The sequence below is a fragment of the Saccharomycodes ludwigii genome, chromosome I (genome assembly GCF_020623625.1).
Source record: "Saccharomycodes ludwigii strain NBRC 1722 chromosome I, whole genome shotgun sequence".
NCBI classification, from domain to species: domain Eukaryota; kingdom Fungi; phylum Ascomycota; class Saccharomycetes; order Saccharomycodales; family Saccharomycodaceae; genus Saccharomycodes; species Saccharomycodes ludwigii.
In genome coordinates, this window is record NC_060200.1 from 755,712 (window position 1) to 783,292 (window position 27,581).

At 31.5% G+C, this 27,581-nt stretch overlaps 14 protein-coding genes and 1 non-coding gene across 15 annotated transcripts; 9 read left to right on the forward strand and 6 right to left on the reverse strand.

Moving 5' to 3' along the window:
* Positions 1 to 30: 30 nt before the first annotated feature.
* On the reverse strand, positions 31 to 1,671 carry UTP7 (Utp7p; the record flags this gene model as incomplete). The annotated part of the gene is made up of 1 exon (XM_046078645.1): positions 31 to 1,671. The coding sequence occupies one exon, from the start codon at positions 1,669 to 1,671 to the stop codon at positions 31 to 33; it is 1,641 nt and encodes a 546-aa protein (XP_045936645.1).
* Positions 1,672 to 2,875: 1,204 nt separating this feature from the next.
* On the forward strand, positions 2,876 to 4,225 carry URA1 (dihydroorotate dehydrogenase; the record flags this gene model as incomplete). The annotated part of the gene is made up of 1 exon (XM_046078644.1): positions 2,876 to 4,225. The coding sequence occupies one exon, from the start codon at positions 2,876 to 2,878 to the stop codon at positions 4,223 to 4,225; it is 1,350 nt and encodes a 449-aa protein (XP_045936646.1).
* A 278-nt stretch (positions 4,226 to 4,503) lies between these two features.
* Positions 4,504 to 5,475, reverse strand: GET2 (GET complex subunit GET2; the record flags this gene model as incomplete). Its single annotated transcript, XM_046078643.1, has 1 exon — positions 4,504 to 5,475. The coding sequence occupies one exon, from the start codon at positions 5,473 to 5,475 to the stop codon at positions 4,504 to 4,506; it is 972 nt and encodes a 323-aa protein (XP_045936647.1).
* Positions 5,476 to 6,012: 537 nt separating this feature from the next.
* On the reverse strand, positions 6,013 to 6,888 carry SEC28 (coatomer subunit epsilon; the record flags this gene model as incomplete). The annotated part of the gene is made up of 1 exon (XM_046078642.1): positions 6,013 to 6,888. The coding sequence occupies one exon, from the start codon at positions 6,886 to 6,888 to the stop codon at positions 6,013 to 6,015; it is 876 nt and encodes a 291-aa protein (XP_045936648.1).
* Positions 6,889 to 7,649: 761 nt separating this feature from the next.
* On the forward strand, positions 7,650 to 8,531 carry RCI37 (Rci37p; the record flags this gene model as incomplete). The annotated part of the gene is made up of 1 exon (XM_046078641.1): positions 7,650 to 8,531. The coding sequence occupies one exon, from the start codon at positions 7,650 to 7,652 to the stop codon at positions 8,529 to 8,531; it is 882 nt and encodes a 293-aa protein (XP_045936649.1).
* A 277-nt stretch (positions 8,532 to 8,808) lies between these two features.
* On the reverse strand, positions 8,809 to 10,974 carry THS1 (threonine--tRNA ligase THS1; the record flags this gene model as incomplete). Its single annotated transcript, XM_046078640.1, has 1 exon — positions 8,809 to 10,974. One exon carries the CDS (start codon positions 10,972 to 10,974, stop codon positions 8,809 to 8,811), a length of 2,166 nt encoding a protein of 721 aa, XP_045936650.1.
* Positions 10,975 to 11,369: 395 nt separating this feature from the next.
* On the forward strand, positions 11,370 to 11,443 carry SCDLUD_000308. Its single transcript has one exon. It is a non-coding gene; the product is annotated as a tRNA-Val (tRNA).
* Positions 11,444 to 11,724: 281 nt separating this feature from the next.
* On the forward strand, positions 11,725 to 12,927 carry AIR1 (TRAMP complex RNA-binding subunit; the record flags this gene model as incomplete). The annotated part of the gene is made up of 1 exon (XM_046078639.1): positions 11,725 to 12,927. The coding sequence occupies one exon, from the start codon at positions 11,725 to 11,727 to the stop codon at positions 12,925 to 12,927; it is 1,203 nt and encodes a 400-aa protein (XP_045936651.1).
* Positions 12,928 to 13,370: 443 nt separating this feature from the next.
* Positions 13,371 to 13,784, forward strand: SNA4 (Sna4p; the record flags this gene model as incomplete). Its single annotated transcript, XM_046081432.1, has 1 exon — positions 13,371 to 13,784. The coding sequence occupies one exon, from the start codon at positions 13,371 to 13,373 to the stop codon at positions 13,782 to 13,784; it is 414 nt and encodes a 137-aa protein (XP_045936652.1).
* Positions 13,785 to 14,291: 507 nt separating this feature from the next.
* On the forward strand, positions 14,292 to 14,813 carry SCDLUD_000311 (uncharacterized protein; the record flags this gene model as incomplete). The annotated part of the gene is made up of 1 exon (XM_046078638.1): positions 14,292 to 14,813. One exon carries the CDS (start codon positions 14,292 to 14,294, stop codon positions 14,811 to 14,813), a length of 522 nt encoding a protein of 173 aa, XP_045936653.1.
* Positions 14,814 to 14,970: 157 nt separating this feature from the next.
* On the reverse strand, positions 14,971 to 15,918 carry SCDLUD_000312 (aldo-keto reductase superfamily protein; the record flags this gene model as incomplete). The annotated part of the gene is made up of 1 exon (XM_046078637.1): positions 14,971 to 15,918. One exon carries the CDS (start codon positions 15,916 to 15,918, stop codon positions 14,971 to 14,973), a length of 948 nt encoding a protein of 315 aa, XP_045936654.1.
* A 1,291-nt stretch (positions 15,919 to 17,209) lies between these two features.
* PUT4 (proline permease PUT4) lies at positions 17,210 to 18,922 on the reverse strand (the record flags this gene model as incomplete). Its single annotated transcript, XM_046078636.1, has 1 exon — positions 17,210 to 18,922. The coding sequence occupies one exon, from the start codon at positions 18,920 to 18,922 to the stop codon at positions 17,210 to 17,212; it is 1,713 nt and encodes a 570-aa protein (XP_045936655.1).
* A 2,441-nt stretch (positions 18,923 to 21,363) lies between these two features.
* Positions 21,364 to 22,980, forward strand: DLD2 (D-lactate dehydrogenase; the record flags this gene model as incomplete). Its single annotated transcript, XM_046078635.1, has 1 exon — positions 21,364 to 22,980. One exon carries the CDS (start codon positions 21,364 to 21,366, stop codon positions 22,978 to 22,980), a length of 1,617 nt encoding a protein of 538 aa, XP_045936656.1.
* Positions 22,981 to 23,352: 372 nt separating this feature from the next.
* Positions 23,353 to 23,832, forward strand: HNT1 (adenosine 5'-monophosphoramidase; the record flags this gene model as incomplete). The annotated part of the gene is made up of 1 exon (XM_046078634.1): positions 23,353 to 23,832. The coding sequence occupies one exon, from the start codon at positions 23,353 to 23,355 to the stop codon at positions 23,830 to 23,832; it is 480 nt and encodes a 159-aa protein (XP_045936657.1).
* An 851-nt stretch (positions 23,833 to 24,683) lies between these two features.
* CDC48 (AAA family ATPase CDC48) lies at positions 24,684 to 27,218 on the forward strand (the record flags this gene model as incomplete). The annotated part of the gene is made up of 1 exon (XM_046078633.1): positions 24,684 to 27,218. One exon carries the CDS (start codon positions 24,684 to 24,686, stop codon positions 27,216 to 27,218), a length of 2,535 nt encoding a protein of 844 aa, XP_045936658.1.
* Positions 27,219 to 27,581: the final 363 nt, after the last annotated feature.

The window sequence follows — 27,581 nt, forward strand, 5'->3', positions numbered from 1 at the left end:
ATATATATATATATATATATGTTTAAAAGTTCAACTAAATCTACTTAGCGCTTCGTCTACTGGATCTTGATGATCTTCTGATATTTCACCTCGTTCAATTTTAATTTTCTTTTGGCGGGCATCCTTTTCCATTTTCAGTAGATGTTCAACTCTTTGTTTTCTTTCATCGATGACGTTCTTGGTTTTTTTACGTAAGAAACCTCTTAAGCCGGAGTTTTTGCTTTTAACGTCAGCTCTAATATCAGGAATATTTTTTTCGGATGTGGAATTTTTATCAGCAAAAATATTGTTCATGTCTTTACTTTTTAGTCTTATAGCAGAAGCTTTGTTATCGACTGTACCAATAATGTTTGGATCCAATGAAATAGAATCAGCTGGTAATTTGTATAACAAGGATCTGACTTCTTGGTCTTGTCTTTGTTTAGCAGATTCAAATGGATTAAGCTCTAAAGCATCAAAGTTAGCCTCACCAGAGCCAGGAACGATTAGATTGGTAACACCTTTAGAGTGGCCAACACCTAACAAATCCTCAAAGGGTACAAATTTCATATTTTCGATTTTATTATTTGGGAACAAATGTGACATATACGGGGAGTTTCTATCTGGAATTTTACTAGAGGTGAAATACGGTTTGCTAGAAGAGTTGCTTTTTAAAGCATCTTTCCATAGTGTAACATGCGAACCCCAGCTCATAGCCAATAAACCGGTATCTGATATTTCAACATTAGTGCCAGGAGTTGGTAAATTGTCAATGTTGTGTAATTCTTTAAAGTTTCGTATATCCCAAATTTTCATACTTTTATCAGCTGAGACGGTTGCCATGTATGTACCAGATCTATCAATTGCAATACTATTTATTGGGCCACGACCAGATAATAATCTAACCAAAGGGGTAGACATGTTTGGTGCCCACAATGTGACAGTTCCATTTCCATGTCCCAAGTGCATGACAGCGTTCCAAGGATTTACACACATTGATGTTGTTGGCCCTAATTTTGTTTTTAATTCGGAGACTAAAGCACCAGTGGAAATATCCTGATATTTTAACCAACCTGTCTGACCAGACGTTGCTAATAAGTAATGGTAAGGCAAAAACGATAAGTGCTTGGCTTCAACATGCTGCTTTAACCTATGTAGTTCAACACCTTCGTGATCATAGATAAAGGTATATTTCTTTTGAGCAACTGCAAAATATTGTTCATTTTGCAAATAAGTAGCATCATTGCATGTTTCATTCAAAAATAACTCACCACGCAATTCGCCCTTACGCCAATCCATAGATGCGATATGGCCCTTACGACCACAGATTAATAAATGGGTACCATTTCTGGAATAGTTAATTTTGTATGGAGCAAATTCATTCAATTTCAAGTCCAAGGCCTTATTAGCAGTTGTTATGTCAACGGAGGCTTTAATTTCGTCTTGCGTTACTTTAAAAGTTTTTTCTAGGTCATTTTCTGTTTCAATAAAACCTTGAGTTTCCGGTAATAAATATTCGGTTGCTGCAGCGAAAGATACTGCTTCGTTATATTGTTCATCCAATTTCTTTAAACCAGCCTTTAATTTTTTATCTCTAATTTTCCTTTTTGTTGTTTTTGACGAATTTTTGAAATTACGTTCATATTTACTTTGGTTTGTTCTTTTTTTAGAATGTACCTTTTTGGAATCCATTTTTGCACTTAACGTTTAGTCACAGGGTGTTTTATCTTTACACTTTTTTTTTTTTTTTTTTTTTTTTTTTTTTTTCTTTTTTTTTTTTAAAAGTTGTTTAAGTATAACGTTGAGTATTAGAATTAATGTATGAATAGGACATCTCTGACCATACCAAACTTTGAAAAATTTTTAGCATTTTTTTAAAAAAAAAAAAAAAAACTGCTTTTCTTTTTATTTTTGCTCGTTTCTTTTTTTTTAAAAAAAATATATATATATATATGTATATCCTTTAAGTTTATTTATCCGAAGATATTAAGCGTGATGTTTCGGATTACAATTATATCACAAGGTCATTAGATGGAAAAATAAGAGGTGCAACTGAACGTTAAGTTCGATATAAATTGATAAAGACAGGAAGATAATACAATAATGTCATAATCAATTATATTTATTCATTTTAGAAAATTGAATTGGAATGCTTTATTGTTTTATGATTTTTTTGTCATTTTTGTTAAAATGAATTAAAGTATTTTTTTTTTTTTGGATGTACAAAGCCATTTCGGGTATTTCTGAGGAAATCTTTTCAATTAATAACAAGCAAAGAACTTTTATAAAAAAAAAAAAAATGAGTTGATTGCATATTCCACATATACGAATATAATTCTTTTTTTTTTCTTTCTTTCTTTCTGTGGTGTGAGTTTGTAACAGGCCATCTAAACTTGTATTATAATAAAAAAAAAAAAAGTTTTTTTTCTCTTTTAATTTTGGGATATCATGCAACTAAAATCATGAACATAAAACAAATCTGAATAATATACAAGTATATTATCCCTCGTATAAATATTTTATTAATTTGTAATTTGTATTTATACACGCATTTATTTTTTATAAACGAACAGTTTCCCATTGTATTAACTGCATCTTTTGACTTTTTTCTCCATAAATATAATCATCTTTTCTTTTTTTCTTTTTTTAATAAATTTATTCAATCTTTTTATAAATTTATATCAAAAAATGTACTACCCCAAAGATATATAAAGACATCGGTTTTAAATCAAAGAAAAAAAAAAAAAAAAAAATCGGTAAATTTTAAAAAGCATATTATTCCAGTAATTCAATAGATTGTCTCAAATATTACTATTATCAAATTTTTTTTTTTTTTTTTTTTCTTTTTTTAAACGCAAACAAGGAAAGCAAGACCCAAAAATAAAACAACCTCAACATGTCTATGACAAAAAGATTTTTCAATTTAACGGGACTACGTACCAGACCATCCCAAGCATTATTTCGTCATCACTTCACTAGAAACCAGAGATTGCCATTAAAGGCTGGTTTAAGTGGTAAGTTCATCTTATACACTGCATCTTTGCTTGGTGCTAGTGCATTTACATTGTATTGTTTCAATTCGCGTTCAGCTATTCATGAATATTTTATTTGTCCAGTTATCCGTTTTCTTACTCCGGATGCAGAAATTGGCCATAAATTAGGTATTTGGTGTTTTAAAGTTGGTTTATCACCAAGGCTATTTTTTGATAAGGACGATAAATCCATTAATGTTGACGTTTTTGGTAAGACTATGAGTAATCCTATTGGTTGTGCCGCAGGTTTTGATAAAGATGGTGAAGGTATTGATGGTATTTTCAATATTGGTTTTGGTTATGTTGAAATTGGTTCTGTTACCCCTAAGTCTCAACCTGGTAATCCTAAGCCAAGATTTTTCAGATTGCCACAAGATGATGCTGTTATCAATAGATATGGGTTTAACTCCTCTGGTCACCAAGTCGTTTTTGAAAATTTGATGAGACGTGTTTCTAAATTTTTAAATTCTTACTCCACCAAGAATCAAAAATCACAAGTTAATTTATCATTATATAAAAATAAGTTGTTGGCTGTGAATTTGGGTAAAAACAAGAATGGTGATGAGGTTAAGGACTATTTAAGTGGTATTGAAAAATTCCAATCGTTGTCTGATGTATTGGTAATAAATGTTTCGTCTCCAAACACACCAGGACTAAGAGATTTACAAGAAGAGACAAAATTAACCAACCTATTGTCTGAAGTTGTTAAGAAGAGAGATTCTTTGATTGATAATGGTAATGTTTTAGGTGCCAAAGAACATAAACCACCAATTTTAGTTAAGATTGCTCCAGATTTAACTGAACCTGAATTGGCCTCTATTGTTCAAAGCGCTAAAGATTCTAAGATAGATGGAATTGTTGTTTCCAACACTACTATTCAAAGACCAAGCGCCTTAATAACAAAAGATGAAACTTTGAAGCAACAAGCCGGTGGTTTGAGTGGTAAACCTTTAAAACCATTGTCTTTAAAGGCTTTGAAGACCGTTGCCAAATATGCTAAGGATTCAGATTTGGTTTTAGTTGGTTGTGGTGGTATTTCTAGCGGTAAAGATGCTATTGAATTTGCCAAAGCCGGTGCTACTTTTGTACAATTATACACTGCTTTTGCTTATAGTGGTCCTGGTTTGATTGCCCAGATTAAAGATGAAATTACTTCAGAATTGGCTAAGGAGGGTAAAACTTGGATGCAAATTATTGGCGAAGATAACAAATAGTTTTAGTTTTTGATATTATTTTTTAACTTTATATATCTTACGTATGCATTAACTAGATTAGATTTAAGTTATATTTAAATAAAGATGGCCTAAGATAAGTATAGAAAATGCGCATTTTTGAATGTCCATATATATATTAACAACGCCTTCTATATATATATATATTTATATATTTTTAACTCATTAACAATATTCTCAAGAAACTTTGTTGTCAGCTTATTAAAAAAAAAAAAAAAAAAAAAAAAAAAAAAAAAAAAGAACCAAGTCCTTTAAACAACTTATTTAGCGGTGTGCAAATAACTAATGACACCAACAACAACCAAAACAAAGGCAGTATCAGTTAAAAATATACCAAAAACATCCCAGTACTGTAACACTGCATTTATTTTGCCTTGTACATTAGAAAATGGAAGCAACCCATCGGGAATCATACCTAGCAAACTCAATATTTTATTAGTTGACAAAGGTTGAACTTTGGTTTCCTTATATAAACTATTTTTAAATTGATAATAAATGGAAATCATACAAATTTCAAAAGTAATAAAAACAGTGAAAAAATTCTGTTTATCGAATAGTAAGGGAATGTACTTAGAAAGCATGGGTGATGAAGGAGTCAATGAATTGGCATCAAATTTAGGATTGGTGATAAAATAAATGTATGGTAATAAAAATAACCCCCATCTAATGACGACCAGCCAAGCTTTGAATTTATTTATTTTATTCTTAGAATAAGCTACCAATTGTGGGTTATTTTGTGCGCCAGCATTAATTGGGATGTTACCAAATGGACTGGCGTTACCTAGATCGTTACCGCCATTCAACAATTGAAAAACTTGTTCACTGTCGATATCCGAAGTACTACTGGAAATATTGCCATCTTTTTCATTAGCAACCAATTCTTTCAATAATTTTATTTGTGCATTCAAACTCTCTTTTTGTTCTTTATCAGGGTTGGTATACTGTGTAGCATTATTATCGGCCTGGTTGGAATGTTGTAACGGGCCAGTTTTTTTTTGAGCAGTATGTACCAATTCATCCATTTCTTCGGTGGACGTTAAATTATGGAAGGAACTAGTGCTAGAATTAGTAGTATTAGTCTGTTGTTTCTCTAATGGGGATTCAGTAGACAAAAGATTAGTTTCGCCGGTGATTTTATTTAATCTTTCAGTGGCGGCACCATTCCTCTTAAATTTTTGGGCTCTTCTTTCTCGTAAAATCTTTAGCTTTTCAGCATCAGTTAATTCACTCATTGTAAACAAATATAAATATATATAGGGAGGGGGGTTCTTAGCAATATCACAATAATACTGTATGTTGAGAAATTCTTTTTTATTTTTTATTTCTTTTTTTTTTTTAAGCAAAAAGAAAAAGTGATAATAATAAATAAGAACAATCTTGTTGAATTACAACAGTCAAAGCCTTTTGAGTTTTGATTAAAATTCTTTACACCTTTTTCATAATAGAAATGAAAAGATTTCATGTGTAACCCGGATATATATACATTCGCTTAGAATTTCACGCACATAGACATATATATACATATATACCCAAGATAAAATGGCTAAAACTTTTTTTTTTGTTTGTTTGTATATTTTAATTACTTTTAAATTTGAAAAAAGCAAAAATAAAAAAAAAAAAAAAAAAAAAAAAAAAAAAAGTAAAGTTATTCACGTATAAGCAATTCCTTAAGGTTCTATACATATGCCAGTATAATAATAATATTATCATTAATAACGGATAACAATAACTAATCTATGTAACAACTAATATTAGAGGGAAGGGGAAAATTAGATTTGATATTTATTTATAATAACCGACATCTTCTGCTCAACATCAGTATGGGCCTTACACCAAGAATGATTTGAATCCAATTCTAATAATTGGACCCTAATATCATCTACATTTTCACCCTTTTGTAATCCTAACACAATCTTATTAGACAACAAATCAGGTAAAAAGCGTGGTCTTTCCAAATCATAAAACTCACTTTCTAATAAATCAACAATGCTCGACGCCTCTTCTAAATGACCTTGTTGTAAATGTAAGTTTAATAATCCCAAATTGGTTTTATAAGATGGATGTGTATGGACCATATCTTCAAAAAAATAAAAATTACCTTCAGTTGTTTCTTTGTTCAACACAAAATTAATGTATGATTCACAAAAATTAATAATAATTTCATTATCGTTGTCATATTCTTCATTATTAGAAACAAAATTGGAATATAAATTGGAAGCCTTTTTAACTTCACCGCTGAACAAAGCAACTTGAATGGCCAATAATAATAATTCACAGGAACCTGGCACATTAGCACTATCTAAATTGTCTATGCATGTGGTTAAACTCTCTTCTATATCCCCATTAATAAAATAAGCGCTTGCTAACAAATTTATAGCATATAAAGATGAATCCTTTATAGACTTTTGTAAATTTGCCAATTTTTTATGATCCTTAATGAATGCTGCATAATTATTAATAACTTTAGTTAAAGAAGAGGAGCTACCATCTTCTGGCAAGAGCTCGAACTCACCTAATGCTATTTCCGCCTTGGTTTTGTAAAATAACAAAGTTTCATCAGAAGTCTTGTTATACTTTGCAACTTCTTTTAAAACTGCTTTATAATTACCTGTATAGTACTCTTGTTTAACAGTAAACGTATTCATGGTGTGTTACCTTTTTAATTTCAATTATTTACTTTGGTTAATCTTTGTGTTAGCTGATCAGAAGTTGTGTAGAAGCATAGATATCTATTTCAAAGATTTGTATTTAATTGGTCATGGATTTAAGTGAGGGAAAAAGGCGAAAAAGATTTAAAAAAATTTTTTTTTTTTTTTTTTTTTTTTTTTTCTTTTTGAAAAGGGAACAAAAAAAAATGGTTAAAAAAATAAGTATCACTTTGTACTAATGAAATGTTATGGTTATTTCTAATAGAAAAAAAGGGAAAGCTTTAAGGCAAGTGTAACAAAACTTTTAGCCAATGAATCAATCAAATATGATTACTCACACATGTAAGTAACAATTCTGTAATTATATATACAATCTTTGGTCCTTTATCTGTCTCTATATAATTATATTCTATAATACGTTAAAAATACCTCCTAAAGAAACATAGACTGAAATAACAACCATCTTTGTTTATTTTATTTATTTATTTTTTTTTTTTTTTTTTTTTTTTTGCCTTTTTTCTTTCTGTCCCTCTTCTTCCCTTATAAAAGTAAAAATAAAAAGAGGGGGAGGAAAGGTCAAAGATAGATAGAAAATGAAAACTTTACTATAACACTTTTTACTATGTTATTTGGTAGTAATAATTCTTGATATTTTAATGTCATATTTGACAATTTATATATAATATCGTCTTTTACAAAAGAAAAGAAAAACACTCAAGCATACTTGAAAATATTCACTGAAGCAGAAATAGTTAGTAATGAATGATCCTTTACAAACACAATCCAACAATAACTCCAACTTTAATAATGCTGAACCACTCGGCCCAGATTTAGACCATTTAGAAGAAATCCAGAATCCATGGTTAAGGGCTTCATATAAATCCGCATTGGAATTTTTTCAAAGGGATAATGTTTTAGACACCGCTGATCGTGAAACTTTATTTAATAACTATGCCGCGTTGACAAGAAGTGAGTTAGCAGGTGGTTGGGGTGCATTTGCAGCGGTGTTCGGCACTCCATTTGCCTACCAATATTACAAAACTAAAGGCATTAGAGGCGTCCAAGTGCCCCGTAATTTTATATTTGGTTTAGGTGCATTGATGTTGGGCACATGGATTTCAGGTAAAATGGTTTATGCTAAACAGTTGGATATTTTACAGAAGCAATTTTATGAACCAGATAATACAAATAGAGCTTATAGGCAATACAATATGATGACTCTATTACCACCAGGTGAGGCTGCTAGATGGGCTGGGTATTTTCAGACTACTGCTATTAATCCTGCTAGAAAAGTTGTTGACCCAAGATTGAAATTCCAAAATGTAGAAAATAAAATCGAAGGCAAAGTTCCACCATCAGGGTTTTTAAGCCAAAGAGACCCAATGAACCTGTATTCAAGACCAGGCTATGAGAAAAACAAGGGCAGCAATATGCCGACAAAGGCTACTGATACTATGGCAACTGATAATAACACCCATTCTTTTGAAAATAGTAATCCAAATGATGTTTTCCAAATAAATTTTGAAGACGATGGTGAAAATATCAATAAAAATAATAATATCCCGGAGGTTTCTGCTTGGGAAAAAATTCGTCGACAAAATAACGTGGATGGATTGCCTCCTTCCTCATCTAAAGAATAAAAGAATTTCTCTTCACCATCAGTATTTTGTTTTAATATTCTATACCTTCTTCTGTAGAAGTTTATGCTTCTGTATTCACGTTTATTTTTTCGCCTTGATTTAATTAAATAACCCAGTAACCACATGTATTGTCTCAACTTTTAATATGAAATTCATGTTGAGGTAGGAGGGAAAAGAAATCAATTTATATTAATTTATAATGAAAAATAAATATGAAATTCATATAAATATAATAAACAAAAAAAATGTACAAACATATATATATATATATACGAATCTAATTCAAAACATTATCTAATCTTTTTTCTTTTTTCAAAGCACGCAACTGTTCAACCACCTTAGTTAAAGCAACAGTTTCATTTTTACCTTGTAGATCTTTGACATCTCTATTTCTAATGTTGACGGATTTTTCGGTCATTTCTTGTTCACCAACAATAAAAATAAAATTGTATTTCATCATTTGACCATTTCTAACCTTCTTTTGTAAAGTGTTACCGGTTAAATCAGCATCGGCAAAGAAACCTTCCGCAGACAATTTATCAGCAACTTCTTGAGCATAATCAGCATATTTAACACCAACGGGAACAACCAAAACTTGACGTGGTGATAACCAGAAAGGCCATTTACCAGCATAATGTTCGGTTAAAATAGCGGTCATTCTTTCAACAGAACCTAAAATAGCACGATGGATCATAACTGGTCTTTCATAACTTTCACCCTCTTTAGTTTTAAACTCTAAATCAAATCTGTTTGGCAATTGGAAATCTAATTGGATAGTAGCACATTGATGCCATCTGTGCAAAGCATCAGAAATCATAATATCAATCTTTGGTCCGTAAAAAGCACCATCACCTGGATTCAACTCCCAGTTGTGGCCAGACATCTCTAAAGTAGATTTCAAAGTAGCTTCAGCTTTGTTCCAGGTTTCCAATTCACCAACGTATTTTTCTGGTCTAGTGGACAACTCCATCTTAAATTCAAAACCAAAAACACCATAAATATATTGTAAGAAATCAAAAATACCATTGATTTCACCCTTAATTTGATCTTGAGTACAAAAAATATGCGCATCATCTTGCTGAAATCTTCTAACACGAGTTAAACCGGACAAAGCACCACTAAACTCGTTTCTGTGAATAACACCAAAATCCGCAACTCTCCAAGGTAATTCTCTATAGGATCTTTCTCTAGCCTTAAACATCATACAATGGCCCGGACAATTCATTGGCTTCAAACCAAATGTCTCCTTTTCAACTTCAAAGGTAAACATGTTTTCTTTATAGTTGCCCCAGTGGCCAGAAGTTTCCCATAATTTGGAGTTGTACATATTTGGAGTAATAACTTCTTGGTATCCTCTCTTTGCATATTCCCCTCTCATTAAATCAACTAGAGTGGTGTAAATTCTGGTACCATGTGGCAACCAAAAACAGGAACCTGGTGACATTTCGTTGAACATAAATAATTCCTGCTCTCTACCAATCTTACGATGATCTCTCATGGAAGCTTCGGCCAAAAATTTCAAGTGGGCATCCATCAACTTCTTATCTGGAAAAGAAATACCATAAACTCTTTGTAAAGAATCATTTTCAGAATCTCCTAAAAAGTAACAAGAAGAGTTCTTTAGTAATTTGAAGGCTTTAATACGACCAGTATGTGGGATATGTGGACCAACACACAAATCAATTAATTTACCACAACGATAGACAGTGGTTGCACCGCCTTCTGGAACTTTCGTTTGGACTAAATAGGTTTTATACTTGGAGTAATGAAACATCTTCAACAAGTCTTCCTTGGACATGACCAATCTTTCAAATTTTTGTTTTTGCTTAATAACATCCTTAGAAACGCTTTCCAAGGCTGGAAAATCAGCTTGCGAAACGGTTCTATCTTCAGCATTTGGATTTTTAGAGTCTCTGCAGGAAAATTCATAAAAAAACCCATCATCAGTTGGAGGGCCTAAACAGATATGAGCACTCAAAGAACATTCACAGGCCTCACCCAAAACGTGAGCAGAAGAGTGCCAAAAAACTTTTTTACCAACTTCGGATTCAAAATCAAAAAATTCCAATTTAACTTCTTCTCCATCTTTTTCCCCTTCTAATGGACGTTCCAAATCCCATAGATTGCCATTGACTTTGGAAATAACTTGTCTTTCAAAGAAAGATTTAGAAATTTCTTTGGCAATATCCATCGGAGTGGTTTCCCAAGCAGTAGCTTTTTTAATAGAGCCATCCTTTAAGATAACGTTTAAAGAAACACGTGGCATAGCAGCAACTTTCTCTTCATATTCTTTTTTCAATTTGTCAAAAAGCTCAATTCTTTCATCAATGAATGCCGGTTGTGGATCCGCATATAAATTTGGACGTGTTTTCTTTTCCTTTTTTTTCTTATCTTTTAAAGATAAATCTTGAACTTTCTTCTCAATAGGTTGGTCAGCAGACATGGTGAAGTATTTATTATACTGATGAGTCTTTATTTAGAGAGATAGGTTTATATATATATTTATTAATAAATAGAGGAGAGGGGGGGAGGGGGAGAAAGGAAAAGGTAACAAGAAAAAAAGTGAGGAAAAAAGAATTATTTTAGATTAGAAAATGAAGATTTAATGAGTTGGTAAGAAAAGCAAAAAAACGTTAGAAAATATAATATTAAAATTTTTTTTTCTTTTTTATTTTTTTTTTTTTTTTTTTAAGATTGTTCGCTGTCAAGTTTTATTGAATAATTTTTTTTTACTTCGATTTAATTATTTTTCTGTTTCTGAAAGAAAGGAAAAACAAAAAAAGCATAGTTTATTTGTGTTTTAAGATATGACTCACAAAATGGAAATTTCATTAAATTGGTTTTGTGGTCTAGTTGGTTATGGCATCTGCTTAACACGCAGAACGTCCCCAGTTCGATCCTGGGCAAAATCAATTTTTATATGTTTTTCTGATATATATAGAATTTTTTTTTTTTTTTTTTTTTTTTTTTTTTTTTTTTAATATTTTGAAAATGAAAAGAAAATACAGAGAAAAAAAAAAAAAAAAAATTGTTTCGTCTTTGCTTTTCTTTTTTTTTTTTTTTTTTCCGTTTGGTTGTTCGCAAATACTTTTGTCTTGCCCATTTATATATATGAAAAAGAAGTTTTATCAAAAAAAAGAAAATTATATACATAAATACATAACGAACATCATTCACTAAAAGTATAAAATTAATGACTTCTATAAACGAAACAGAAACGCATGATCTACTGCCCTTTACCCTAACAGATGCTGATGCAATATTAGCACCATCTATTGAAGAAGTTGATTCAAATCCAGATGAATTGCGTAACATGAGAGGGGAAGGTAGATATTTTGGGCTAGAAGATTCAGATATAAGGAAAACGCCCGCTAAAAAATGCAGAAATTGCAATGGTACAGGACATATTGCTAAAAATTGTCCCCATGTAATATGTACTTATTGTGGTGCTGTTGACGACCATTATCCACAGCAATGCTCCAAAACAATTAAATGTTCCAACTGTAATGAATCGGGTCACTATCGTTCACAGTGTCCCAAAAAATGGCGAAAGGTTTTTTGTTCTATATGTGATTCTAAAAGACATAGTAGAGAGAGATGTCCCTCTATTTGGAGATCATACACCGTATTGGAACATAAAAACAGTAAGATCAATAAGAATAAGGTTGTACTTAGATGGGATAAAATCTGGTGTTACAACTGTGGGAGCAAAGGTCATTTTGGCGATGATTGTTCCGAGGCCAGAAGTAGTAGAGTACCATTAGATGATGGAAGTGCATTTTCTGGTGACAACCTACCTGAAACATTAAGAAACGAATATTGGAAAAATCTCAAGGCCTATATGAATGATAGGTATTATGCCAATGGCAATGGGACTGTGAAAGGCAGTTATAATAGCAGGAATGCATATAATAATGATTATTCGAGGTATGATAGCTACGCCGGCAACAGCAGTAATAGCAACCATGCCGACTATGATAATTCTTATCGTAAATTTAATAATAACAACAGTTCTTCACCTTTTCCTTTCCATCCACCCCCATACGGCAAATCCAGTTTTACAAGATCGATGGCAAATTATGATAACAAGAATAATAGTGCCAGTAATTATAACAGTAGAAAGAACAACAGTAATAATGCCGATAAGAAAAATTCTCTTGAATTTCCTCGCGGTGGGTCTTTGTATGATGATATTGACGGGTATAGTAATTCTGGCAAAAGAAAGAGTAGTAATAACAAAAACATTTACGAAAAAATGAACAAGTCAAGATATTCAAGTGGTAACGGATCTAGCGGCAGAAGCAATGCTAAAAGTTACAACGTATATGAATCTTTTGGAAAGGGCAAAGCCTCTTCTAAAGGAAATACCTATAAAGTTTCAAAAAAAAGACGTTAGAACAATTTTTTTTTTTTTTTTTTTTTTTTTGTATGTGATATAATGTACACTTGTTCCTATTAGCACCTTTTAAATTATTTTCTTTTGTTTGACTATATATATGTCGACATCTGTATTATTAAATAATGATTTAAAGGTTGTCATTTGTTGTCGTCTGTACACAAGATTTTTACTCGGTTTTCTCCGACAAAATTTTAACTGCAAGATAGCCGTAGATGTTGCCTTTTCTGCTGGGACTTTTTTATTTGCTTTTTTTTTTTTTTTTTTTTTTTTTTTTATGAAGTAAAATATATTTCCCCAAAACGTATTTCAATCTATAGCAGTTACAAATATTTATTACCCAGAGATATCTTAGTTTAAAACAACCAATATTTTGCTGGAAAAAAAAAAAGTTAAAAAGTTAAAATAAAATAGAATAAAAAAAAAATACAAGTCCCCTCGACATGTGTTGCTGCTGTTGTTGTTCAGATTGTTGTTGTACAGTTTTATTGTGTATATGTGCTATAATTTTTCCACCATTTCCAGTATTACTTGAATGTGGGTTTTACTCAACTGATTTCCTTCTAAATTGTTTATTAACTTTATTAGGTTATATTCCGGGTTTAGTTCATTCTCTTATCATTATTTTTTCAAGAAATCATCGTAATGAAAGAGAGTATAGGCTATTTTACCAACAAGGCTGGCTTGAAAGAGGTAATTTAGTGCCTAGAGATGTTAATAATGGTGGAAGCACTAGTCCACCCACTAACATTTACGTTCAACACACTATTAATGAAATTCCCATAATATCTGAACCAAACCAAGAAACTCCTTTAATGCCCAAAGGAGCGCCACCTCCATACCAAGAGTTGGTTTAAAAAAATTTTTTTCTTTTTTTTTTTTTTTTTTTTTTTTTTTTTGTTTCTGCAAAAAGGTGGAAGGAGAACAAAATTTTATATTTTAGGAATAACAATAGATACATTTGATGATTCATTTCCATTTTTTTTTTCCTTGCTAGGTTTCTTTTTATCCCACTTTATTTATTTTTGTTTATTTTCTTGATCTTTATAATATTGTGCAGTTAATATCATAGATATACATATCTAGGGGAAATTATTTATCTCATAATTATATAACTGACAAATGTTAATATATGTATTTTTTTTTTTTTTTTTTTTTTTTGTTGGCTGAATCTATTATACGATTTAATTCGCTTCGCACAATTCTATGTATCGGTAGATTTTTCAGATACGAAAAAATATTCAATTGTTTCTTCTCGTTATTCATAATCCATTAATTAAAAATGGTAGAGGAAAGGGAGAAGAAAGAAAAAGAAAAAGAAAAAAAAAAAATAGTATTCCTAGCATAAAGCTACTAATAATCGCATGACCTCTAATAAAAATAGCATTCCAGCAATTGCAAATTGGAATTCATCTGAGATACTGGTCGATAAAAAATCTAAATTCCAAGGCCATTGTTGTAATTTAACAGATCAAAGTCAAATACCTATACTTTTGGAGCAATTTGTAAATTCTGATAAAAACATAGCAAAAGCTTCACATAAGCATATGTATGCCTGGAGAACAGGGAAACTATCGCCTTCAGCAACTGATAATAATAATGTAAAAAAAAATATAAAAAAAAATAAAGGAAAAAAAGCAAACAAAAATGATAACAACACAACTCATCTCCCCACCACAATAACAGATGTTGAACAAGGATCAAGTGATTGTGGTGAAAGTGGCGCTGGCCAGAGATTATTAACGCTTTTAGAGAGAAGTCATTTAGTAAATGTTTTAGTAATAGTAACAAGATGGTACGGGGGCACTCCCCTAGGATCCGCTCGTTTCAGGCATATAACATCCATAGCCGTAACGAGTTTAAAAAAGGGGAAATTCCTTTCATAAGTTAAAGTAATTATATTATCGTCCGTATATACATACATATATATATATATATATATAGATAGATAGATAGATAGATAGATAGCTAGACAAATAAACATATTGGATTCTATGATAAATAAAAAGAGGACAGTTTAGACAATAGCGCTCAAACAACAAATTAATCATCAGATTTTTGAGAATCAGCATCGTATTTAGAGTATTGTTCAGTCCAATATTTTCTTAATGGTTTATGTTGCAACCCCAATTGTGTTATATTGTTTGATTCATCGTAAGTTAAATCGAAAGAGTATAAATATTGAGCTTCTTCGATCCTCTCCTTTTTGCCAGATGTAGTGACAGGTAAAACATGACGATCAGCGACCCAACGTAACAAGATTTGAGCTTCAGTTTTATCATATTTATGGCTCAACTCCTTGATATATCTATAAAATTCATCATCTTCAGAATGTTCAATTGTCAAGGGTCCCAATGGGGAGTAAGCCTCTAACAAAATATCATGTTCTCTGGCAAATTTATAAATACCAGGAGTTTGATTTTGCAAGAATGCACTATATTCAATCTGATTAACTTGTGGTTTAATTTCAGCAACTTTCAAAATACGTTCCAAGTCTTTGACGCCAAAATTAGAAACACCAATATTTTTGGCTTTGCCATTTTTATACAACTCTTCTAAATACTTCCATGCCTGTTCCAAAGAAAAGCCGTTCTTTTCTTCAGTAACAAATGGGCTGTGTAGTAAATACAAATCAACATATTCAACACCCATTTTCTTTAAAGAAGTTTCTAGTCCGACTTTTGGGTTTTCGGTGATTTTTAAAGAGGTGGAATACTTGTCAGTTATCCAAATCTGGTTTCTTGGTTTTCTTCTACTCTCCTCTATAGCAGCACCGATTTCGGGATAAGTTCTATAAATCTCTGCTGCATCAATGTGAACAATTCCAGGCAAAGTTAAGGCGTATTTTATCTGCTCAACCAATTCTTTGGAGAATGTTTCCTCCGATTCAACTTTTTTAAACCATTTAGTACCGGTACCAATAATTGCTACACCTGGTATCTTGTTGCCGTTATTTAAAGTGAAAAATTCCTGGTGTATAGCTCTATCCATTATGTTAGAATGTGTGATTTTGTTGCTTTTTGTTCTTCTTTTGTTGGTTAGTATAGTACGACTTAAATCCTTTCAGCTATTACCATATTTTTTTAAAAATATAATGCAAAAAATTTTGAGGTTATAATTGCGAAGCATTCATACTTCTTTTATATAAATCTACGTGTCAAAGTTTTTATTTAATCTTATAATCTTTTGAAAGAGAGGTTGTGTGACTTTTGTCTTTGCGAAGTTTCTCAAATGAAAATTTACGTAAGCAAAAAAAAAAAAAAAACACAAAAAAAAAAAAAAACAAAAAAGGGGGGTGGAGAGCGGGGTATCTGATACGATATGTTTTTTATATAATAATTAATTCACTCACTTACTTACTAATACAGATTGTCAATAAGTCACACTGTATATTATTATTTTCAAAAAAAAAAAAAAAAAAACACAGCAATAAGTCTATGCATACTCATTTATGATTACATAAGCAGAACAATTGCAGAAGTTACTAATGTTATCTTAAACAACTTCGCTCTTTCTTACTTGTATTTATTTAATAACTTGTGCCGGATATATCATTCAGCACCGGATTAAAAGGAAAGAAAGGGATAACTCTAGATTAATGTGGTATATAAGATATACATACACTAAGCAATTCGTATTTCTTATACTAAATTCATCAAGGGCAAAAACTATTCTCCCCTCGATTGGTGCTTTGGCGAACAATTTACGGTGATATTGCTAATTTATAGAAAAAATATCAATTTTTACTAGGTATTTGTATTGTATCGTATCGTATGAGATGATATTATATCTCATTTTTGTATTTTTTTTTTTTTTTTTTTTTGCACCGGCTATTTAGGTTTAGATACGTACTCATTGTAAAATGTGTAGTACAATTATTAGCTTTATTTAAATATTTATACACGTACTTTGACAACAAATATTATGCCATGCGGGTCCCCTTCCCATCGGGAAGAGAAATGTCACTGACGCTTTATTATTTTTAATTACAATACAATTAACTAAATGCCAGCGCGTCAGAGAGGAATTCTATATATGCTTTGGTTTCATTTTACTTAATAAAAAGTAGATAACTTTGTTAACGTTGGCACTATTACTATTTTAAAGTCAAAATTTTGACAAGCGTCATACATGCATTTGCAATGCAAAGAAAAAAGAAAATAAGATAAAATATAAAAAGCATAGATAAAAACTTAAGTACTGTTTAAAATAAATAAATCAATCAATTATTCAAATAACATAACATAAAATAAAATAAAATAAAATAAAATAATACAGCAGATCAAAATAACCATTCCAAAAACTTTCCCATCTTAGTTTCTGGGGGTGGGGTTAAACACATTTTGGCTTCCTCTTCAGCTTCAACTAAACCTGTTGTTACATCAATTTCGGCAATTGGAATGGCCCATCTGGTTCTGAACCACAATTTGTGACCAAAATATAAGACAAAAAAAATTGGTAAAGTAATATACGCAGCAATGAAATCGCTGACATTCCATAAACCATGTACAAATACTGCATAACCATTTGTTAAACAAATCATGCCGACAAAAAATATATACCAGTAGGTCGCATAAGGCATGAATTTAGCCTTGTAAGGCAACCTATCGTATAACCCGTTAAAATCAATTGCTTTTCTAAATCTTAAATGAGCAATGCCCAATACAACCCATGCTATAAAACCCGAAATGGTTGAAATGTTACTTAACCATTCAAAACCAAGAGCACTTCCTGATGACACGTTTAGGTACGATAAGCATGCAACAGCGGCACTTAAAAGAACAGCGTTGTACGGCACACCATATTTATTAATTTTAGTAAAAAATTTTGGTGCCAACCCTTTGTTAGCTAGTGCCAAAACAGTTCTAGAGGCAGCATACATGAAAGAGTTACCTGAACTCCAGGCAGAGGTTAAGATGCATGCATTAATAATGTGTGGTAATACGCGGATACCAGCGTTTCTGATCGCTGCAACAAATGGAGAGGAGCTTGCACCGGGTGCACCAGTGCTCAAAGCCTTTAATAATCCTGTGTCCTTTCTAGAAACAATGACACCAATTGCAATTGTTGAACAAATATAGAAAAAAACAAGCCTGTAAATAAATCTACGAGAGGCTTTGGAAATATTTCTTCTCGTATCTTGGGCTTCGACACAAGCAACACCGATTAATTCCGGGGATAGAATAAAGGCAAACCCAGATTTAATTATCGCTGTCCATACATCTGTAAACCTGCCAGTGCTTCCGGTGGTAATGTGATAAGCAAATGGACCCGGGTGTTTCCAAAATCTAAAACCCAAGCGGTCATGGTTTGGACCACCTCCAAAAAACAATACAACACTTAAAATAATTAACCCTAAAATACACAAAATCTTAATAATGGCAAAATAAAATTCAAATTCACCATAAAACTTAACTGGCATGAAATTTAAACTAATGATGACCACCAATAGAACTGTAATGTAAACTGCAATGTTAGTTTTGTCGTCCCAGTATTGTATAACACCAGCAGCGGCAGAAATTTCGGAAGCAACTAACATGGCATATGCATAAGCATAATTCCACCCAATGGCAAAGCCTAAGCTGGTGTCAACATATCTTGAAACTAACTCTTGAGTTGTACCTTGCTGTGGTAAAAAGCAAATCATTTCTGCAATTGAATTCATAATGGGGTAAACGACAAAAGAAATAATTATAAATGCTAACATAAGTGGCAATGGACCACAGTTAACCAAAGTGCTTCCAGTCCCAACAAATAAACCGGTACCTATGGCTCCCCCTAGAGCTAGCAACTGGATTTGTCTTGAATTTAACCCTTTTTGAAGAGTGGCTTCCTGCTTTTCATTGTCATCAGATGACTCTAAATTTTCCAATGCTGTTGTGTAAACTTCGCCCCTTTCTTTAATTGTCACATCCACGTTTATAGCCTTTTTATTGGAGCTGGTAGGATGCAATGAATTTCCAGTTTCATATATGTCTGATGAAGTTTTAATCATTTCTTCTTCTTTTTTTTTTCTTTGTTTTTTGTATTACAATACTTATAATAGTGTTATTCTAATAATTTGAAATATGTGCTTGAAAAAAAAAAAAATAAATGGAATATAATTTTGCGTTTTAATTAGTGAATAAATGCTTTCAAAACAATTCTTATAACAATGGTGATACTATTTTCTACACTTTTGCTTATTTAAAGCGACTTATTGATGTAGTAATGTTTTTAGGGAATATTATTAATTAAGTGCTCAATTGTTAGTTATATAGCACTCAAGTTAGCCAATTATTTTATAATATTAAAAAAAAGAAAGAGATCTAAATGTACTGAGGGTTGCTTTTTATTTTATTTTTTTATTTTATCTTTTTTTTTTTATCTTTTCTTTTTATCTTTTCTTTTTATCTTTTCTTTTTATCTTTTCTTTTTAATTTTCTTACTGCTTGATAAAAATGTATTTATGTACAGATATATACACTAAGACCTATATTCGGGATAACGTGCAAATGTAGGACTACAAAAATTGAAAAGCTTCAAACGAAATGAAATAAAATTAAATTAAAAAAAAAAAGCTATATATATAATCGTTAGAATATCTATGTTTATATAAATATATCTACAATGTTGAAAAAATACGTTGATCTTGCATGATTAATATCGATTTTTTAATCGATAATTTAAAAAAAAAAAATAAAACATAAATAAATATAAATATATCCTGTCCAATAAATGTTCTTATTTTTATTTCTTGGTTAACATTTATGATAAGTTTAAACTGTTATTAAAATATAGATCAACTAGTGTAGTTTTTAATAAACCGTATAAAATAGACAAGCTAAAAACTAATTTAAATTCTGGCAACAGAAAATGGAAATTGATCTATGATAAAGACCTCATTACACCTATATCGGGATAATTACTGGTTTAACTGATTATTTAGAGTAAGTAATAAATAATATATTTTCCTAAGGGATCAACTTCCCGATATCTTATTTGTTTCAGTTAAAGATTAAAATGACAATTATCCTCCCTGGCCTCATATTTTTTTTTGTTGTTGTATGTAGTAGAAGTAATAAGAACCAAAAATAATATAGTATTTAGTCGTTGAAGATTAAAAGAGCTCGTAAAGATGGATTGTTTTAATATTTTTAAAAGCGTAAACAGAATATGCGGCGATAAACTCAATAAAAATGCTAAAAGAAAAAAAAATCTAGAAAGGGAGATCCCGTGCGGAAAAATAGATATAAAATCTGGTTTCATAAAGATAAGAGGTGTGGAAAAAAAAAAAAAAAAAAAATATATGCCAGGCGGAATTGGATTGCCTTTATCTTGTATGATGAGCTGTATTTATCCTTATCGCCATAAGTCAGTAATAATTATACAATTAAATTTGATCTTTTTTTTAATTCTTTTTGCTCATGTTTTCTTTGTTCTTTAGTATCGATATCACTGTACTTGTTTTACTTACAATGTATTTCTAAAAGGATTAAATTGCGGAATTGGGATCCCTTGGTTTTTAGGAACAAATCTCAGAAATTTTAATTTTTGGTAGTAATTTAGTACATATAATAATTTTAACTTGGGAATGTTCCTTTTGTTTAGCTCAATACTTTTTTTTTTTTGGGTATCAAATTATTAAAAAAAAAAAAAAAAAAAAAAAAAACAGATACGCATCCAACTACCTTAAAAAGGGAGTCATTATGATAAAGCCGAGCCTTGATTGAGCGCTTTGTATGGAAAAAAAAAATATGTTATTCACGCCTGCGGGAGGAAGCGGAGGAAATAAAAGAAGGTGTAGAATTATTGGACAGAGTAAAAAGTGTTTTTAACGCAGATATTCTATAGGAAATTAAGTCAACTACGGATTAACGGTCAAGAAGCTTGGTGGACTGCATTGGCTATAAACTATAAAAGGAGGTAAATAAGACATAGCGAACAATAGATTTATATCCTACATCTTTTTACTGTATAGGGAATGTACCCTCCAACTTAGTTTGACCTAGTTCAATTAAATGATAATGACAAGCAACAAAAATGAAAGCAATGAACAACAGGGTTCTTTAATTATGCGATATTTTGCAATAAAGAAACAAATTCTTATTATCATTGTTGTTAGCTTTTTTCGTAAATTTACCCGGAGAAAATATTAACAAAATTGTTTAATTAAAACTGTCAAATTTTACTTCTTTTGAAAATTAAATGTGTGAATATATTTTGCAATTTTTCCTATTGAAAAATAAACAAAGTGTATATAGAGGCTACGAAAAAAAAAGAAAAAAAAGAAAAAAAAAAAAATGCGTGACTTCTCTTTATTTCCACTATAGTAAAAATATATTAAACATTGTTCAATTTAACTATTATGCTATTCATAAATATGTTACATTAATGGCCTACAAAAAAAAAGAAAAAACAAAATAAAACATCAAGAAATTTTTTATAATATTAAAAATGATTAAAACTAGCATTAGGAATGTCTCAAAAAGATCGGTAAAATCTATTTTATCCTACTATTCAGTAGTAAATCCTATTTCTAGAGTTGTTGTTCCAAATGTTACCAAATTGGCAGCTACACACAACTACTCAACAACAGGTACCAAAATACAACCAAGATTGACCTCTGAAAACTATCCATCTGTTAAACGCGATCCAAGATATAAACAATTAACCAATGAAAATATTGAGTATTTCAAGACTATTCTAGAACCCAAGTGTATTATTCAAGATGATTTAGATGCATTTAATGAAGATTGGATGAGAAAATATAAAGGCCAGTCTAAGTTAGTTTTAAAACCAACTAACACTGAACAAGTTTCTGCTATTTTGAAATATTGCAATAAACAAAAATTGGCTGTTGTTCCACAAGGTGGTAATACTGGTTTAGTAGGTGGGAGTGTTCCAGTTTTTGATGAAATTATTTTAAGTTTGAGCGGTATGAATAAAATCCGTTCATTTGATAAGGTTAGTGGTATTTTTAAATGCGATGCCGGCGTAATTCTGGAAAATGCTGATAATTTTCTGGCCGAGCATGGTTACATTTTCCCACTAGACTTAGGTGCCAAAGGTTCTTGCCATGTTGGTGGTGTAGTTGCCACCAATGCAGGTGGTTTAAGATTATTAAGATATGGCTCTTTACATGGGAGTGTTTTAGGGTTAGAAGTTGTTTTACCAAATGGCGAGGTTTTAAACAGTTTACATTCTTTAAGAAAAGATAATACTGGCTATGATTTAAAACAATTATTTATTGGCTCGGAAGGCACTATTGGTATTGTTACTGGTGTTTCCATCTTGTGTCCACCAAGACCAAGTGCATTTAATGTTGCGTTCTTAGGGGTTGAAAGTTATGAGGCTGTTCAAAGAGTTTTCATCAAGGCTAAAAAAGAGTTGGGTGAAATTTTAAGTGCTTTTGAATTTATGGACTTGAAGTCTCAACAATTGACTAAAGCCCATATTCAGCAACCAGCTCCATTAGAGGAGGAGCATTCATTTTACATTTTAATCGAAACATCTGGATCTTCCAAAGAACACGATGATGCCAAACTAGAGCAATTTTTAGAAAAATCTTTTGAAGATGGTATTATCAGTGATGGTGTTATTTCCCAAGGTGAAACCGAATTGCATAATTTATGGGCTTGGAGGGAAATGATTCCCGAATCATCCCAAGCAAATGGTGGTGTATACAAATATGATGTATCTTTACCATTAAAAGATTTATATTCTTTAGTTGAGGCTACTAATGAAAGATTGACCCAGGCCGGTTTATCTAGTGAAACCGATAAATCCAAACCTGTTATTTCTGCTGTTGGTTATGGGCATGTTGGTGATGGTAACTTGCATCTAAATGTTGCCGTTAGACAGTACACTAAAGAGGTTGAAAAATGTTTGGAGCCTTTTGTTTATGAGTTTGTTTCTTCCAAAAAGGGCTCTATTTCTGCAGAACATGGTTTAGGTTTCCAAAAGAAGAATTACATAGGATATACTAAGAATGCACAAGAAATTAAGATGATTAAAGATTTAAAGCATCATTATGATGAAAGTTTGATTTTAAACCCATATAAATATATATGATTTGTTCCAGAAAAGCTTTTTTTTTTTTTTTTTAATTTTTTTTTTTTGTGGTAGTAGTAGATCAGGAGATACGACTATATTCTCCATAACTAATTATTATGTAATTCATACAAATACCTGTATATTTTCTACTATTTGTGTATACGCAATTTATTATTCAGTCCTTTTTAAACATATATTGGAGCTTATTCCGGGGTTTTTTTTTATTTATTTTTTTTTTTTTTATTTTTTTTTTTTTTTTTACTGTAAATTATACATTAACTAAAATTTTGTAATGCTCTTTTCGTTTATTATTTACTCTTATGCAATTTGACGACTTGATACACACAATAAAAGCAAAAAAAAAAAACAGAAAAAAAACCATTTAAAATAATGTCTGCTACTACTCCAATTGCTCACGATGCTGCCTGCATTTTCTGTAAGATTATAAAGGGAGAAATACCATCATTCAAATTACTTGAAACTAAGTACAGCTATTCATTTTTAGATATTCAACCAACGAGCAAAGGTCATGCTTTAATTATTCCCAAATATCATGGTGGAAAGTTGCACAATATTCCAGATGAATATTTGATTGATATTTTACCTCTCACTAAAAAATTGGTCCACGTATTAGGTTGTGATCTTGACGGCCCAACAGGCGAAGGTTACAATGTTTTACAGAACAATGGTAGGATTGCTCATCAAGAAGTTGATCATGTTCATTTTCATTTGATCCCAAAAAGAGACAAAGAGACTGGATTAATTGTCGGTTGGCCAACTGAAGAAACCGATTTTGAAAAACTGGGCAAAATACATAAAGAATTACTGGCTAAATTGGATTCAGATTCAGATAGAAGCTTGAACCAATAGTTATGATATTATAACTAAAAATTTTTTTTCAACAAAAAAAAAAAAAAAAAATAAAAAGATTATCAATGTTGTATATAAATCAAGTTTTATCTTTACTAAATAGTCTTCACATAATTCAGAAGTAAAAGCATCAAGTGTTTTTATTTTTATTTTGTCGCTAAGGAAAGGTAATAATATATCCGTTTTTTTTGTTGTTGTTAGAACTGTTTTGCACTTTATCTACTTGCTGATGATTGCTTTTAAATCCCACAATCAAAATGTTATGCAGCCGTTCACATTAACGTGTTGAAGTGACTACCTTCTTAAATAAGAAAATTATTAGATGTTGAATAGTAAGACTTTTTTTTTTTTTTTTTTTTTTTTTAAAGCACAAAAAAGAATAAAAACTTTTTTCCTTTAAATAGAAAGAAGGAATAATTGCCTTTGTAATTGAATTTTTTTTGCGATATTATTACGCACCTTTTTATTAAACACAATCATTTGTAGTATACACATTCTCCCTCTCTCTCTATGTGTAATTTTCTTTTTTTCTTCTCTTTCTTTCTTTCTCTTTCTTTCTTTTTGTTCGCCCTTTATTCTTTTCCACTTTATTTATTTTTCTTCTTCTCTCTCTCTCTCTCTCCCTCTACCTCCCTTTTCTGATAAGGGAAACTATATATATTTGCTTTTTTTTTTTTTTTTTTTTTTTTTTTGCCACCTTACAAATTAAACCACTGTCGCTTTCTTTATATCTATATATTTATGTGTAGTTATATCTTTGATCTCTTACTTTAAATTATTATCCTTATACACTTTTAACATCCAACAACAAAGAAACAAAAAAAAGAAACAAAAGAATTAAAGCAAAAACTATGGCCAATGAAAAGAAACCTTTATTAGATGCATCTGGTGCTGATCCAAAAGATGATGATAGCACCGCTACCGCTATTTTAAGAAGAAAGAAGAAACCAAATCAATTATTGGTTGACGATGCTGTTAACGATGACAATTCTGTTATTGCTATCAACTCAAACACCATGGACTCTTTGGAATTATTCCGTGGCGATACTGTCTTAGTCAAGGGGAAAAGAAGAAAAGATACTGTCTTAATTGTTTTGATTGATGACGAATTGGAAGATGGGGTTTGTAGAATTAACCGTGTTGTTCGTAATAACTTACGTGTTAGATTGGGTGACTTGGTCTCAATCCATTCTTGTCCCGATATTAAATATGCCACCAGAATCTCCGTTTTACCAATTGCTGATACAATTGAAGGTATCACCGGTAATTTGTTTGACGTTTTCTTGAAACCATATTTTGTCGAAGCTTATAGACCAGTGAGGAAGGGCGACCACTTCATTGTCAGAGGTGGTATGAGAGCTGTTGAATTTAAAGTTGTTGATGTTGAACCAGAAGACTACGCGGTGGTTGCACAGGACACCGTTATTCATTACGAAGGTGAACCTATTAACAGAGAAGACGAAGAAAACAATATTAACGAAGTGGGCTATGATGATATTGGTGGTTGTCGTAAGCAGATGGCACAGATTAGGGAGTTGGTTGAACTACCTTTGAGACATCCTCAGCTATTTAAAGCCGTTGGTATTAAACCACCAAAGGGTATTTTAATGTATGGCCCACCGGGTACCGGTAAAACATTAATGGCCAGAGCTGTTGCTAACGAGACTGGTGCCTTTTTTTTTTTAATTAATGGTCCAGAAGTTATGTCTAAGATGGCAGGCGAATCAGAATCGAACTTAAGAAAGGCATTTGAAGAGGCTGAAAAGAACGCTCCATCTATTATTTTTATTGATGAAATCGATTCCATTGCTCCTAAGCGTGACAAGACCAATGGTGAAGTTGAGAGAAGAGTTGTTTCCCAATTATTGACCCTAATGGATGGTATGAAGGCTAGATCTAATATTGTTGTCATTGCCGCTACTAACAGACCAAACTCTATTGACCCAGCTTTAAGAAGATTCGGTAGATTTGATCGTGAAGTTGATATTGGTGTTCCAGATGCCACTGGTAGACTAGAAATTTTGCGTATTCATACCAAAAACATGAAGTTGGCCGATGATGTTGATTTGGAAGTGTTGGCCTCTGAAACTCATGGGTATGTCGGTGCAGATGTTGCATCTTTGTGTTCTGAAGCTGCTATGCAACAAATTCGTGAAAAAATGGATTTAATTGATTTGGATGAAGATGAAATAGACGCAGAAGTTTTAGCTTCTTTGGGTGTTACCATGGAAAATTTCCGTTATGCATTAGGCAATTCTAACCCATCTGCTTTACGTGAAACTGTTGTGGAAAGTGTCAATGTTACTTGGAATGATATTGGTGGTTTGGATGACATTAAACAAGAATTGAAGGAAACCGTTGAATATCCTGTTTTGCATCCGGATCAATATTTGAAATTTGGTTTATCTCCATCTAAGGGTGTTTTGTTTTACGGTCCACCGGGTACTGGTAAGACTCTATTAGCTAAAGCTGTTGCTACTGAAGTTTCTGCTAATTTTATATCTGTTAAGGGACCAGAATTGTTAAGTATGTATTTTGGCGAATCTGAATCTAATATTCGTGATATTTTTGATAAAGCTAGAGCTGCTGCTCCAACCGTCGTCTTTTTGGATGAATTAGACTCTATCGCCAAGGCTAGAGGTAACTCATTAGGTGATGCCGGCGGGGCTTCTGACAGAGTTGTCAACCAATTGTTGACTGAAATGGATGGTATGAATGCTAAGAAAAACGTTTTCGTTATTGGTGCCACTAATAGACCAGATCAAATTGATCCAGCTATTTTAAGACCCGGTAGATTAGATCAATTGATTTATGTTCCATTACCAGACGAGCCTGCTAGGTTATCTATCTTAAAGGCTCAATTAAGAAAGACTCCGTTAGAACCTGGTTTGGATTTAACTGCTATTGTCAAGGCTACCCAAGGCTTTTCTGGTGCTGATTTATCGTACATTGTTCAAAGAGCTGCTAAGTTTGCCATCAAAGATTCTATTGAAGCCAATAAACGCTATGAGGCTCAACAAGCCATCAAAGCCGAAAATGCCAATGCCGATGACGTTAAGATGGAAGACGGTGAAGAAGAAGAAAAACCAGACTTGGTTCCATATATTACCAAGCATCATTTTGCTGAAGCTATGAAGACTGCCAAGCGTTCTGTATCTGATTCTGAATTAAGACGTTATGAAGCTTATTCTCAACAAATGAAGGCTTCTAGGGGCCAATTTAGTAATTTCTCATTTGGTGGTTCTGCCACTGGCAACAATGCAGAAGGTGGTATCTCTGGTCCTGCTTTAGGTAGCGGTTCGGACTCTACCGGTGACAATAATAATGGTCCTTCTGCTGCTACTTTTGGTGCAGATGGAGGTGATGAAGATGATTTGTATAGTTAGTCTGCTTAATCTTGATTGAGTAAATGGCGTGGGGGATAATAATATGTATTGTATATTTCTCCTTTTTATAATTTTTTCGTTGTAGTTATTATTATTATTTATATAGCTTGTTCAGGGGGATAATATGTGTAGTTTTTTGTTTTATATGTTATGTTATTACCAGTAATGTTTTTTTTCTTATTACTTTACTTTATATATATATATATACATATGAATGCGGATGAGTGTCTGTGTCTTGATACCAATTTAATGGTTCTTTTATATTCTTGATTTTTTTTTTTTTTTTTTTTTTTATTCACAAGAAACAGTTGTTGGGTTATTTTTTTTTAGCAATAGGTTCAGAAATAAATCAAATTATTATAT